The sequence below is a fragment of the Erithacus rubecula genome, assembly GCF_903797595.1.
Source record: "Erithacus rubecula genome assembly, chromosome: 5".
Classification (NCBI taxonomy): domain Eukaryota; kingdom Metazoa; phylum Chordata; class Aves; order Passeriformes; family Muscicapidae; genus Erithacus; species Erithacus rubecula.
Window position 1 is genome coordinate 58,644,851 of NC_136687.1, and position 15,672 is coordinate 58,660,522.

Below are 15,672 nucleotides of genomic sequence, written 5' to 3' on the forward strand. Positions count from 1 at the left end.
TGAGGCTGCATTATCTACACTTCAAGGGAGGGTTATCTGGGAGTCTCTATTGGGGCTTGAAAATTTAAAGAATTAAAATAATTGCCAGGATCATTGCAGAGAGAAGCTCTTCCTAATTAGTCTGTTTATTTGGCTGTACTATTATTGCTTATTTTCCCAAACTGACATTAGCTCTTGCTCATAAAGACCTGGTAGATCCTCAAAGGATACCTCACTGAACAGCACTTGAAAATTGCTGCTGAGTTACCATGACTTGCTGGCTTCTACAAATGAAAAAGTTCTCAACAGAGCAGTTGGGGTTACAATCAAAACTCGCTGCATTGTTTCACTACTTGCTTATTTTCTGTCTATTTTTTTGTTTTAAACAATAAGATGGGCTCTTTTTCTGTCTAGGTGACAGTACATTCCTTTTAGACCAGCCCAGACTGAATAATTTTTCAAAGAAATCAGTTTACAAGTGGTTTCTAGCTAAGTCTGTTTTTTCTTAGTATACTCCAGCTTGTCTCTTGAATTCTGACATGTTTCAATACAACATAGTGTGGTTTTTTTTTTTGTTCTTATGTTTTATTTTAACCTTTTGTCTTCTTTGGCTGTTGATTTGTATTTAATAACTAGGCTTGGGGTATTCATTTACTAAGTGGTAAAAGGTTAGAGAGAATAAATATAGAAATTTCAAGGAAAGCCTTTTTAGACTTTCAAAATGTTATGTTTTCTGTTACTAGTCAGTCTTTAAGTCTTCTTGTATGGAGTTTTCAGTTTTGGTTGTGAAGACAGTGCATTACTATGTATGTAAAAGATCCTTTTTTGAAAGAAGCAAGATCAAGATAACCACTTAAAAATTAGCATGAAACCCTTGATAAAAAGTTTGAGTCTGATTCTGACAGGACAAATAAAGCATAGATAGGAGAAAGGGGTAGACAAAAAAACCCCAAAAACTTGTGCATGTCAGGCAGGTGTTATAAATATGAACTGTTTTATGAAGTCATTCATTAAGTGGCAGATATGTGCAACTAAAGTTCAGACTTTTGGTAAAATTGCTGCACAATGGGAAAAATATTTCATCTTTAGGATTACTTGGAATAAAGTACCACCTGAGGAAGGAGTGTTAAAACAAGAATTTGCATTAATCCCTTCAGAATGTCACTGAAGAAGGGAATGAGCTCTGTGACATTCATGATGGGAACCTGGAATGAAGGGAGTGTATGGATACACATTCTAAGGGTTATTTGTTACTAGATGTTACAGATAAAAAATAAGAGTTGTAAGGGAAAAATTATTAATCCTGAGGGAGTGATTGATAGCTTCACTCTTCTGAAATATGAATCACACTTATTAACTAGAATAGTTTGCATCTTGTCTGCAAAGCACTCACAAAAAATGATAGTGGTAATTTGTATCCTATTGCATTCAGCAATAGGTCCATATCACTTAATGTCATTTGAATTGCATAGCCAGAGACCATATTCAAAGTTTCAAGTGCTGATAAAGAAATCCCTTTTAGATAAAAATTGAAGAGAAATGCCTTCTGTAAAATTACATGTGATTTTGTTCACTTGAAAATATCCTAGTCTTTGAATAGAATCTGATGTTTGATTCAACCTTGTTAGAAAATATGACAAAATATGAAAGTTTGAATGAGCTGGGCTTGCCTGACTTGCTTAGGAATGAGGTGCCATCTAAACTTTTTCATACTGGAAGTATGAAAAAAATCCTCTGAAGTTACTTTTTAAAGTTTCCTGCAGGGTCTTTTCTTCCAGTTTATTCCTTTTGTACCTCATTGAGCTAAAGTAGGATGGCAGAGATCAGTAATTAATGCCTTTATCCATCTGCCTAGCAACTTCTATCCTTTGCTGTCTTTGTACCTCCATGTCACTTGAGCTGTGAACAGCCAAACAGGAGGACTTCCCAGTCAGGTTCCAAATCCTAATGTTTTGCTGTCTTTGTTTCACAGAGATCTCATGCCTCTGAAGTGGTAATCCTGGAGTGCTGCTGGGTAGTGGAATTCAGGAGTAAAACAGATGTTTCAGTAGTTCTCAGTAAGTAAACCATGTCTCAATGTGTTCAGGGTCTCTTATTTCTGCCAACAAAAATGAAAAAAAAACAACCCAGCCACCCAGCCATTGGAGCTTTATTAGAAATTTAACTAAAATATATCTTGCTGTCTGTTTGATGAATACATTTAAATGCTGGTGATCTTTGAATTCATGCCTACAAAGAAAATCCTGAAATCAAGTGAAAGTCATGTCATCATCTTCCTCTAAAGGTAAATAGAAGTTTGGGGTTGTTTTGCAGGTATTTTGTACTACATGGGGTTTATGTTGATGCATACTGAATGCATCTTATTCTTCAATAGGTAATCATTGCTTAACTCCCTGTTAAATGACAGGTTTCCTGTTTTTCCTCCCCTCCTATCAATTCTTCATGCATAAAATTGTTAAAAACAGGAAAAAAAAAGAAAAAGAAAAAAAGCTGTCTCACATACATCAGAATCCTTGTTCTAAGGGAAAGGTTTTATTTGGAGAAAGTAATGACTGTTTTCTCAGCAGCAACCACTTAAACAGCCACTATCAGAAATTTTTTATGACATGGGTTCTTACTGATAGCACTGCAGAGTTCTGAAGTCCTTAGAACAGTTTGCCATTTTCTGTTAGCTATGCTGGTGTAAGAGCAGAGGTCTAAAAAAGTCAGGCTGCATTTGTGGGCTTGATGCACACATTGCATTCAGTAGAAGTTCCTGTGATCTGTTTTTATGCACCAAAGTCTCTAGCCCACTGCTAAGAAACTGCTACATTAATTATGGTGACTATTGTCCTCACCTGCTGAACTGATTCCTAGTGGTTGGTCATGTTTGAGAAGGCTGTGACTTAAATTATATTCATTGTGGATTTCATCCTTATCTGGGTAGTGTTCTGGGGAGTAGCTCAAATCTTAGCTCTTTTGTAGGGAACAAAATCCCTACTTTTTTATTCCCTCATTCCTGCACTCCTCCTTTTTCCCACTTTCTTCTTCTCTTTTTTTTCACTCTTTCTTTTCCTTTCTTTCTCGTTGTCTTACTCTTGTGTTTTCTTTCTTTCTGGTTCTTTCACTCTTTGTCTTTTTCATTCTCAGTCTTTCACTTTTTCTTTTTGTTTCTTTTTCTTTCTGGTTTTTTTGTTCATTCTCTTTCTTTCTTTCCTGTTCATACTCATTTTTGTTTTTCTTTTTGTTTCTTGTTCTTTTGGTTTTTTGTTCTTTCTCTTTATTTCTTTTTCTTTCTCTTTCTTTCTCATTCTTTCTTTTTCTTTTTTTTTTCATTCTTTCTCACTGTATTTCTTTCTTTCTTTTGCTTTCTTTTTCTTGCTTTCTCACTTTCCTTTTTTTTCTCTTTCTTTCTTGGTCTTTCTGTCTTTGTCCTTCTTTCCTTCTTTCTTTTTCTTATTCCCTTTTTTTTATTCTTTCTCCTTCTTTGCTACTTTTTTTCTTTTTCCTTGCCTTTTTTTTTCTTGTTTTTTCACTCTTTCATTCTATCTTTCCTTCCCTTTCTCTTCCTTTGTTCTTCTCTTTTTCTCATCCATTCTTTCTCTTTGTTTCTTTCTCATTCCCTGGTCCCATCATTCTTTCTCTTCCTTTCTTTCCTGTTCCCTCATCCCTTCTCTTTTCCTTCCTTTCTTTCTCCTTCACCGTCCCTTCTCTTTGTTTCTTTCTCTTTCCCTCATTCTTTCCTTCACTTGTCCTTTTCCTTTCTCCTTCCCTACTTCTTTCCTTCACTCATCCTTTTCCTTTCTTTCTCCTTCCCTTGTTCTTTCTTTCTGTCTCTCTGTTCATTTCTTTCTCCTTCCTGTTCCTAAACAATCCTGTGTGTTGTGCCTGGTCCTGGGGCCCTGTATCCCCAGTATTTCTTTCTGGGTTGGGGAGCATTGCTTTCCCTGGCTGTAAGAGCTGAATGTTTCCCATTGATACTTTCCAATTGTGCCTTCAGTGAGTCCAACTCATTCACAGAATTTCCATCTTTGAGTATAAATAGTCACATCAGCTCCCTTCTGGCACTTTTTACAGTGCTTGAGTGCAGTGCTGCTGAGCTGAGCCCAGAATACAGCTGTAATTGCTGACAGGACTCAATCAGCTTTGAATCCTGCAAACAGGACAGTTTCTGTGACAGTGACACTGGCAGGTTTTAAGTCCAGAAGCTGGGCTTAAACACAAACAACAGTGAATACTGAGTAAGCACTTCAGGCTGCCTGTGGAGAGAAAAAAGAGCCTGTGAATATGCATGGAGTAAGAAATGAGCTTGTATAATTAGAAACTAGCTGAGAAACAGACTTTCCAAAACAAAGTTTTGAAGGTTGGTGGTGTTTCTGTAGGAAACCTAGGAGTAAGGGTGGCACATCATCTTAAAACATATCAAAGGGGAGAAGAGGAAACAGTGTGGAAAACTCCAGGTAAACAGACTAGTAAATGGTGAGGAATACCTGTGGCATAGCCAAACAGAAGATAGAGACAGACAGGTAGAGGAGAAATTTATTTCAGACTTGGCAATTGTCCTGTGCTGCAGAGCAAGGATGATAACCAGGCTGATGATTTGTTGGATGGGAAAAGAAAGCCAGACTATTATGAGGTATCAGAACAAAACTGAAGATAAATGAAGATGATATACCATGTACTGAATGAGGATAAAATAATAAAAGAAGTGAAATAATAATCCATGTACTATAGGATAGAATAAAATTCAGAAGACAAAATGGGGGAGAAAAGCAAAACTCAGGCAGTGGGAAGAGAGCTCTTTTATCAGTAGGGGCTTTGACCATGAAAAGGTTGTTGTGTTGTCACAAGACTAGATCCATTGGCTATTGGGAGCCACAAAAAGCTGTAGAATGTGTATCTGGGACTTCAAAGGATTCAGATGAAAGCAGGATAGGACATACCTGCTCACAATGTCAAATTTCTCGTGGAACAGATGGAGGAGAGTTGTGCCACAGCACAACAGAAGCTCCAAGAAAGGAGGCTGTGAAATTTAACTTGTGGTGGTAAAAGGACATTTTCTTCATCTTGCAAACTTCAGTTTGAAATTATGAAGGGGGATTGGAGACAGTCTTTGTCCAATTATCTTCATGTGTCTCTGACTGGTGGATTGAATCCTAGGAATTGTAAGAGTGGGAAACGGAGACTGTCTTGGGGAAGATAACATAATGAATGGCAGTGGAGTAAGCATGGAGGGAAAAATAAAAACATTTTTGTGCAACATCTGGTGATTCTGTGGAGCTGCTGATCACCTCAGGGCACTGTGGGCCTTAAAATAGAGGGCTGTGCAGAAGAAGTTAGAGCAGATAATCCTGTCAGGGCTTCAAGTGGAATGCTCCTGTAGCAGCTGAACTCAAAAGGTTTCCAAGTGAACCATGGAAGGAAAGAGAAGGATTTTTTAGGTGAACTTGGACACTGCATGTGGGTGATGGCTTATGTGCCCTTCTATTGGGAACTGGTCACCATTAGCAGGACAGGGTCATCTTTGGGTTCCTGTTGTGCTCCCCTAAAATAGGGTAATAGGAGCTCTGTGACTCAGTGCTCAAATTGCCCCTGGGAGCAGTCTGAAGTTGATCAGAGTGTTGTACAGTGCCTCATGCATGTACTGCTCTGCCTCCTTTCCTGCATGTAATGATGCAATGCAAAATTGGGAATGTCCCCAGGAGACACAGGCACAGTGAAATGAAACCAGATGTGAGAGACAGAATGCAGACACAGCCTTCTCTTGATCTGTAAATCTCTTCTGTCTTTGAGGAAGAGAGATTCCTTAAGGACTGCACTGCATTGCTGTGTGTGGTCTCTCTGTGAGAGTTAGGGAGGTAAGAGCTGTAACATCCAGGGAGGGCTGGTGAGGAGGATGAGAGGGACAAAAGGAAGAAAACAGATTTTTTTTTTATACAAGGTCAGTCATGTAAATCATATTGCAGTAAATCAGGAAAATAATAAAAAGGGGCCTTTATGTAGGAATACTCCTAAGACAGCAAGCATTCCCTTTTGCCATTTGTAGTATGCAAGCCACTTGAACTTAGGAAGTTTTGTTTCAATAGTGGTGGCTTGAAAAGGCAGGTCTGGATCACTCCCTGTTTTGTTGATGGAATAAGTGAGGCATATGCAAAGGTTTCTCTTGCAGGTCCAGACAAAGAAAGAAGACCTCTGAGTCCTGCCTTTTTTAAGGTAAACTGATGGTACAGCCAGAGATGTGAACTGCTTCCATTCAGTAAAAGCAGGTTTTTTTTTCTGCTTTGCAAAGGCCACCTTGGAACTTTCAGTGAATGCTGCTATTTGTCCAGGACTCTTGAGATAGCATTGTGGTATTCAAATATTTGTGTGGTTTGCCTTGCTTGCAGTATGGGTGTGGTGTTGAATGAAAGGGTAGAAGCAGTGTGGCATGTGTGGAAGCTGACAGGTATTGAGAGAAACAGGGTGTTGTACTGCAGTAGGTAGCCTGAGGCATCATGCTATATTAATTTCAGATACACTCTCAGGGAGGTTCTGTAGGGACTTAAATGGAGCTTATAATAGTAAGTTTATTCCAGCATTGCAAAATTAAAACAAAAAACCCAAGAACACTCAAGATAAAATTTTTAATTAAATTCTTTATCTTTGATTGAAAATGTAACTTCCAAAGAAAGATTAACATAGCATCATGAGTAACTATGGGATGATTTCATCACTACTAATTTGAACATGAAATGCATCAGCATATAGAATTCAGACAGCTTTGTGAATTAAAGCCTCTGATGTCCGTATTAGAAATATCCTGCGGATATAATTTACGTATCAAAGCTTCCATTCTACTTTTGTTACAGCATATGCTGGTTAGCTGGGATGGTGCTTTATATTTTAGAGTGTCAGTGACTCACTGATATTCTTAAACATTTTGCTCTGCTGAGCTAGCAGCTGAGCTGAGAATTGCTTTTTAGCTGGTGTGTGTGAAAAGAGACAGACAACCTTTAACCTATTTGAGCTCTTTCTTTCATATCAGCATAGGAGGAAAACCAGTGATCCTCTAAAAAAGTCAAGGCTGTCACTATGGATGTTTAAAATGGGCTTTGTACATATTATTAATTTGAATTATCCCAGTATTTTTTCTTCGTCCTGTTATGCTTCAACTCCCATGAAGGAAAATAAAACAAGCTAAAAAGTATCACTCTTCTTGTCACCTGTACCTGTTTAGTAAAATGAACCAATAAAATCTTAAAAAATAGAAAGATAATAGCAAGTGAATAAGATGTAAAACCAAAATGGAAATGTGTTTGTTTTATTTAATTATGTTTTTACTTTGAAAGCCTTTCCAGTAAACAGTAGTCTTTTGAAAGACAAGAGTTGGGTCCAACAACTGCCTAAAACTTGTTTGGTGAATTAATAGAAACCTACGTTTCTGTGTAAAAAATTGAGATTAAAATTACAATAAAATATGCTTTAAAATTTAGAGAATGTCACTCAAGAAGTTTTTCAATTTTAGAACAACTGAACTATTCAAGTATTTAAAGGAAAAAGAGCTGATTGTTACTGTTGAATTGAAATACTTGTGAAGAATAAATTTTATTATGAAATAATGTAAAAAAGGAAAGTTTTTCTGTGAATGAAGGGACTAACATCAAAATACTTTTCTAATTTTAAGTGGTTTGGTTATACTGGAAGAGTCTTTCTAGTGCCACTGGAGATGTCAGCTGTTTGTGCTGTTCCCTTTTTTTGACAGCAGTCCTTCAGAGCAGGGGCCATTGAGTTATGAGTGGCACAAATCCTATGAGACCTAAACTTTCTATGCTGACTTGTGTGGAAGAAAGTCCTATTGAGATTGTGCCTCAGCAAAGAGCTCTTGGTGTTGAACAGACCAGGAAAAGTTCTGTGCACAGATCTGTTTACTTTCCATTGTCTGCTTCCTCAAGGCTTGTCTTCCATTGGGTCTCTGATACTGAAATAAGGAGCAGCAGCAAGAGATCAAGATACACAATATACAATTTTCCTTTCAATTTAGAACTATTAAGTTCAGAGTTTGTTCTGCAAAGAAAACCAGTGTGTTTATTTTTTTTTTAAGGATTTCCCCTGGGTTTATGAATCTGAAACCCCACTGGGATGTCCAGCTTGAAGAAGAGGATTATTGTTCTGCTATTGCAGATTATCAAGCAGATAGAAAATTTTCTTAATATAGCATGTTCTTAAATCTTATGCCAGCCTGTTCAAAAGTGATATCACAGCAGTAAAACTAGGAGTACAAACTAGATAAGGCACTTTTTTTTTGAGGTCAGCAGTAAATATTTGCAAAACGTAGGTTTTTTTCCAAAACTATTCATGGTAGCTCCTGTCAGCAGTAGCAGTTTAGCAAAGGGTGCTTGTTTGGTAATAACTTTTTAGCAGCAAAGTATGAAGTGTTTTTGTCCACCTATGCAATGCTACTGTATTTAGGTTTATTATTTGGATTTTAATGAATTAATATCTATTATTTATTTAAATGTCAATATTCTAATAAGACATGGAGTAATGATTGTTTATTTAATTATGTGTAGAATTCTTCTGATATGTCTGCCATTTGTTTGAGGCCCTCATTGCATTTTTGGGTCCATTAGTGTAATTTTGGGAAAGATTCATATCAATTTTTTTCCCTTGCTGATATTTGGAATTAAATGTCTGAAATTGTTAGGGAGTACTGTGTGCATCTGATTTAAAATAATAGTCATCAACTATTTGAAGGAGAAGAGCAAAGAAATTTGACTAAATATTCTTTAAGGTTCCTTCCAACACAAACTTTGCTGTGATTCTGTGCATTGAGACAGAATGGAAAATAGGTAACTTACCTACTGTTGGATCTTCAGGATGAAACTTTTTACAATTGCAGTGATGAGTACTTTTCAGGCCTTTTCATATGCTTTTCAGAATTTAACTTAGCTGTCAGAGCACTCAAAGGATCTAAATATAGCAGGCTGTAGTGTTTTGAAGTGATAGTTTCGAATGAATTTCCACATCTCAAAACTGGCACCTGTTAGATCAGAATACACTGAATTATGCCCACTCCTACAGCATTTCACTCTCCATTTCTGGTTCCATGCATATTAATGATGATTCAGTATGCCTTTTCATCTTGGCAGCCTGATTTTTACAGCTAAGAGGTAAATATAAATAGCATGATTTCAATTGAAAAACATCAATTTCCTTCCAAAGCAGATGTTTTTTATCTAACTAGTGGTAGGATATTTCAAGGCAACATTACTGTTCCTATTTCCATTTAAAGATAGAGAGAAAAGAAAACAATACCTTGGTATATTTGTGTTTTGGCTGTTAAATATTGACTTTTCTACAACAGCTTTTCTTTCACCAAGGTATTTTGGGTATCCAAACTGCTTTTATTAAAATTGTCCATGCTTTTAAATGTTGAATGGTATAAACAGATGTGTATTTTGTGGCTGGTTTTTTGTGTGTGTGTTTTGGTGGCTTTTTTGGGGCAGAGAGGGGGTGTTCAGGTTTTTGGGTTTTTTTTTGTTGTTTGGTTTTTGGCATTTTGTTTGTTTTTGTTTTAAATGCTTTATTAAGTTATAGTGACTGCTGCCTCATTTTGATCTTGATGCTGGTCGATTGCATGCTTTTCCTTACCTTTTAATTTTCCACTAGTAGCTCCAAAATATTACAAAATATAACAGTTCTGACTGATTGTCAGAAGGGAGTAGAGCACTCTGATGGTGTAGACCTTACCAGAACAACAGACAAGTTATCAGCTCTTCTACATACTGGTTTATCTGAAGGTTGCTGCCCTCACATGCAGTACCAGATGACTGCAGAGCTTACAGCTGAATCTTCTCTGTCTCATTAGTCATCTTTGACTCAGCAGAGCTCAGCTTGCTCAGGTTTGGTCACTAAAGAACAGACCTTGTGTGTAAACAGGATCTAATGCACATCTGCAGCTCCCTAAGATTTTGGATATTCTTCTCTCAAACTGAATACCTTTCTTTTTCTCCCTAAGCCAGGGTTAAAAGGAAGCATTGAATACTTATTAGCTTTTATCTGCCCCTGAAGCAGATGTTTCCACTTTGTTTCTCTTTTCAGTCTTTCCTCATGAAATCTATGGTCCAGCTGGTACATGAAATGTTACCCAGCATTTTTAGCAGCATCTGCAGCTGCACAGTTAGATCTCCTTAGATCCAGCCCAGACAAAAAACTTGTCCCACCTCCACAGGGATTTGTGTGTAGTTTTTAGAGCCTTCCAGACTTGAGGTTTCATCTTTTATCCCCTCCATAACCATAAAAGCAGAGGTAATTGTAACTGGCAGATGCTTAGTTTATGAAGTGCCAATAGGTTTAGAATAACATGTGCAAGTGCCCAAGGTTAGATACTCAAGGTAGTAAAAGGAATTTAAGTTCATATTGTGTGGAAAAGAACTTTTCTATGTTTGGATTTTCAAACTAAGTATGAAAATCTTTCAGTTTCTTCCAGTAATATGATTTATGACTGATTTAACTCATAATGATTTTGATGCCCAACAAAATACTCCAGTCCTTGTTAATATAATAGTAAAGGTGTTTTATAGAGTTTCATGTTTCTAAATTAGTTGGTAACTTGTTTTAAAGAAGCATTGATTTCCTTTCTTTCCCAGTTTGCTGTTCTCAGTGTGCGTTGCACTAAATGTCATGTTGAATTTGTGGCTCTCTGAAGCCATCTATACTGCAGAATTTTAAATGCCTGAGAGGTGTTTTTTCTTCCTGTTGTAATCTTAATCAAATGACCAACCCTTGCTACTTATCTGGATTCCTTGGGAGTTTCAGCTTTTTTATTCCCCCCTCTGCTTCTTTTGTTCTCAGAAAATTTGATCATTAAACAATTAGACTTCAGGCAGAACAGCAAATGACACGTGGATAGTAATGAGGTCAGAAGCTCCCACATCTAACCTGTTGAATCTTCATAGAGGAGTTATGTCATGCTAAATTATCTGCATGTGTTCCTGATCTGTATTCTGGCAAGGATGAATGAGAGGTTGAGCATAATGGAAATCTTTAATAGAGGAGATGATGGACACATTCATTCTGGTGAATCCCACTCTCTGACAGAAATGTGTCTGCTGCCCTGGCTAAATCAAATTCTTTGTCAAGTTAGCAGCTCTGAGAGCTGCCTGCTAGGCTGCAGAATGTGCTGGAAATGGATTTCCCATTTTGGTTTGATTCTGCCTAATTTAGCCCTCTCTTAGCTGATTTTGGAGCTACTCTGTGGATATGTTTAGTACTGCACCCAGTCTGAAGGAGCTGGGATTTGACTTGAGGCAGATGGGGCTGCGTGGCACCATGACCATGAATATAAGAGTGTATGTGGTGGTTTTGATTGTTTGTGACATCAATATTTCCATCATCCCCCTTTCCAATCCCAGTCCCTAAGAGCTGCTTTCATGCTTTCTGAGTGCAGAGTTTCAGAGAGGAGAGCCAGCTCTTTACCTTGGAGCCACATTGAAGCCAGGCTGTGGATCGTGGGCCGTGGCAGCGGGAGAGAACTCAGAAGGTTTGTGGGATAAAATCCAGCAGCTCCGGAGGCTGATCATGGAAATCAAAGAGGAGAGATCATCAGATGAAGCACAGCAGTTTCTCCCTTCATCCCAGTTAGACAGTCTAGGAGAGCCCCAGTTTACGAGTAAGTGCATGTTCTCATTTCAAGTGGTACAATCAAAGTGACCTCTGTCGGTCTCTGTGGCAGTTCAGGTCATGTCACAAGCAGAGTACAAAATGCTGTTCAACCTCTTGCTGGTCAAAGTGCAGTTTAGAGGAAATAAGCTGATGAAAATTGTCTTTAAGCCTTTCTCCCTAATACATTTTGTTTTATGCACATAACCTTCAGGGTAACAAATGTGTGATTTCTGTGTTTCTGAGGTTTTTTTCTCTAACCCATTTTATTCATAAGACTTAAAGTATTTTATTTTCTCTTTTATGTGCTATATGAACATATGGACTACTGTTTAAAATATAGTCTGACAACTTTGATAAATGCATAAATCTTTAGTGATACTTAAACTAGTATCACAGATTTGTTCTATGTGATCTAAAAGCACTCTGGGGATTTGAATGCAAGTAGCCATATGTTGAGTTGTATTTGATACACTGGAGTCAGAAGACTGTATTTCAGTTGCCTGGTCACTTAATTCTGTATCCAGCATATTCATGAAGGTGTTTGAGGTCAATGTGCTGGTGGCATAGTTCAACTCAGAAATTTCTTAAATCTCCATAGAAAACCCCAAAGCCCAAAACCCTTTTATAATTTTTTTTTTCTTTTTTAATCTTTATAAGCTCTGCAGCTGTAATTTTTCTCACACAGATGTGGATGAATAGCTATACTAATGAGAATGGTGTGAATATAGGTTTAGCAGCATGAAGTTTTTAAGGAGCATTCACAACTATAAGTTTGGAGTGCTTTTTTTTGTTTGTGGGTTATTTTTTTAAACAGAAATCTTATTCCAGTTCATACACTAACTCAATCCTTCCCATCTGCCCAATTTCTTCAATACTCACCAATAATTAATAATACTTACTGGAGACCATACAAAAATGTTAAGAAAAGAGTTTAATTTCTACAGATTCATTGAAATTGTAGTTGTGGTCCAATTACTTTCTGCATCAGGTGAACCAACTCAGTGTTATTCACCTATCCCTCCTTGCTTCCTATGTTTCTCTTGTTGCTTCTGTGGTTCACTCCTTTATTTTAGCACAAGAAAATATTGCCCTTTGCAATAAAATATGGAATAGAACATAATTCTACAATGGGTTAAACAGTTCCTGCTACAAGAAAAGAGGAATTAACGTACTACTTTTCCAACAAAAATAAGTTTGGTTTTTTACTTTACAATTTGTGGAATTGTAGATCAATAACTATATTTTACTATATTAACCTGGTTTACCTACTTTCACAAAACATGAGGTTTGTTTTTATTGTGATGACATACCTACTTAAAATTATTTTTGAGACTTAATATTTTTCCAATACATACATAGTCAGCCATTGTGACTGAAAAATCTTAGGAATCCATCCATGAAAGCCTGGGTTTTTCTTCCTGGTTTTCTTTCCAAGCAACAGAAGGTTTCTATTAAGAAGCAAGTCTTCTTCAAAAGTAGCCTTTTTTCAGGCAAATATTGCATCTAAGTTTGCTTTGACCATGAGTTTCTAACACAAAATGTTATTTCAGTGGCAATGGTGGTGGTTATGGGCATGTGAAAGTTTTAGTATGTATTAAAAAGCATGACATGGAAATCTAATTTTTTCTATTTTTTTTTCTTGACCTTTTAAGGTATTCAGAGAATTGCAAATGAGCCAAAGCTGGAGTTCAGTCTTGGTAAGATATAATTTTGGATTTTTGGAACTATAATGGCTTGTCTCTGTGTGAGGAGTTTTTTATATATATAGTATTATACAGTGTGGCCTGTTTAAAAGAAATTAAGGTCTAGCTGGGAGAAGTGCCTGTACATGTCTTGAGATGCTGATTTTAGTTTCTTAATTGGTTGGAATGGCTAAAGGTTTATTAAATTACCTAATGCTGCACTGCTCTACCAGGCTGACAAATCTACCCAACAGCTTTGCAAATGTGGTTTGTGAAATACTACTTACTTGGAAAAAGACATTTGATTAGAATTTTTTGAAACAGTATTCAGATAAAAGTACTGTTGCTTTAGAACAAGCTTTAAATGTGATATTATTTGGTAGTGAAGAGGCAATGTAAAGGTTTACCTGACTTGGACATTTTATACTTAGTTTAAATTATTGGTATATGAGAACTGTATATTGCCATAGTATGTAACAGAATTGTCTTGGAAAGTGTTCTACAGCTCAAGCTTTTCCCTCCATTTAGAGGTGACAGAATGATTCAGATTGCTTAATTAGTCAAGCAATCTAATTGAATAATGATATATTTGTAATATGAGGTCAAGGAGAAAAATGTCAGCCCAAACTGTGCAAAGTAAGCTTAGCTACTTTTTGCTATTCTTTCAGTGCAAAAAGTTTGAAGCCTTTGAAATAGTAAGTGAAATAATTATTGGTTGGAGAAACACTAAACACAATAATTCTGTGTGGAAAATAAGAATGATAACTGGGTTCAGTTGATTTGTGGCTGGACTCTCTTCAGGGTCTTAGTCAACTGAAATGATCCTGTGATTATTCCCTGCTCCAGTATATGGTAAAATAACACAGTTACAAATAGTGTAGCTTTTGAAATATTTGGTGTTGTGTGCTGACTGCATTGTGTACTGAAACTTGTCAAATTTGTTGTGATTTTTACATCTGTATGACCTGCAAATCTGATGTTGTGTAACTTTACGCTGAGAAACTTTTACTCAGTGTTATTCAGTCTTTCTTAAATTTACTCTGGTATAAAAACTTTTATGACATCTATTGCAAAACAGTTTAAGAGGGAGAGGGAAATACAGGTAACTGTAAGCAGACTATTATATAAATATCAATTAGACTTCACTCTTGTGAGAATTTAAATGGTCTACAAACAGATATCCTTCAGAAACCCCTAACACAGTAAACAGGATGGCATCAGGGATGTGACTGCAGGTTCTGGTTTTGCCCCTTGCTTTTTGGGAGCCTCTTTCCTGGCCTTGTCCTTGGAACTGGGTTACACTTGGCTTGTGTGCTGCTGCAACCAGGCTGACTGAAAAGCTGATGCCTTAAAGCTGTGCCCTTTGGGACAGACTCAGTTCTATTTGCTATTATCATTTTTAGATGTGGATTTTTATCTGTATGTCTTTTAAAAATTAGTGATAGCATTTAAAAAAAAATTGAGTAGGTTATGGGTTTTTTTTTTTTCTGTACAGACTGTTTCTGCAGAAGTTGTTAAATGCTGGCATGAAACAAAGGCCTCATTCTCTGTTGGAGGGAATCACCACGGTATAATAATCGTTAAGAGCAGATTTAACTTTTCTGTGCATTTCTATTTACATTTTATAGGTGATGTGACTGTAGTATTTGGGCAAAGCCAGTAATTGCAGCATTCCAGCAATAACAAACTCCCACAATGACTCTGGAGTAGTGTAGGAGAGGGAGGAAGGAGCTACAGGCACTGACTGCAAATTAGATCAGCAGTGCTTCAGGAGAAGTTGCTCTCAGTGATAAATGTGCCCCAGCAGGCAGAAGTGTAAAAACAAAGTAAAGCCATTTTCAGACTTGTTTGGGCTTGTGCTGGATGGATCTCTGTTCACTCAGTGTCAGTATTTGTGTTTTGCATTGGGCTGTTTCTAGTAGGCATTTATGTTCTGTGGTTTGTTCTGCAGCATTATTGATTGAGTCATTGCAGCCCTGTGAGGGATCTTATGCACTGGCTCCTGCTGCTGCTCAGGTAACAAATAGGAGTAGCAGCATAAACCTCTTGGTTTTGGCTGATCCTCCTGCCCAGAGTCGTTAAGTCAGGGATATTTGGCATCACAGGCAGTTGTACAAAGCTAATTTTTGGTGTCTTGAACATTAAATGGTACTAAATAATATTTAAGCATAACACATTTGCATTAGGGGAATCCACCTTTAGTGACTTAACAGACAGTGAAATTATTAGCAGTTATCCTTCTTACTGGAATATCAACATTCCCATGCCAACATTTCCTAGCTCCAGCAGCCCCAGTCACCAGCACTGTGCTGTTTGTACAGATGTACAGCAGACACCTCCTGCTGATGAGTGACACAGGAACAACTGAGCTGGGAAGCCCAACCAGTTA

At 37.2% G+C, this 15,672-nt stretch overlaps 1 protein-coding gene across 8 annotated transcripts in view; it reads left to right on the forward strand.

Moving 5' to 3' along the window:
* INPP4B (inositol polyphosphate-4-phosphatase type II B) overlaps nt 1-15,672 on the forward strand; it is a 279,334-nt gene that overhangs the window by 93,218 nt on the left and 170,444 nt on the right. For all 8 annotated transcript variants that reach the window (XR_013774362.1, XM_079306680.1, XM_079306678.1 and 5 more), the window contains 3 exons: nt 1,952-2,036; nt 11,387-11,608; nt 13,254-13,298. Coding sequence is in view for 7 of the 8 variants with exons in the window: in XM_079306680.1 (XP_079162806.1) it covers nt 1,952-2,036; nt 11,387-11,608; nt 13,254-13,298 (352 nt within the window). In the remaining variant the exon portion in view is untranslated. The remainder of the gene's footprint in view (nt 1-1,951; nt 2,037-11,386; nt 11,609-13,253; nt 13,299-15,672) is intronic.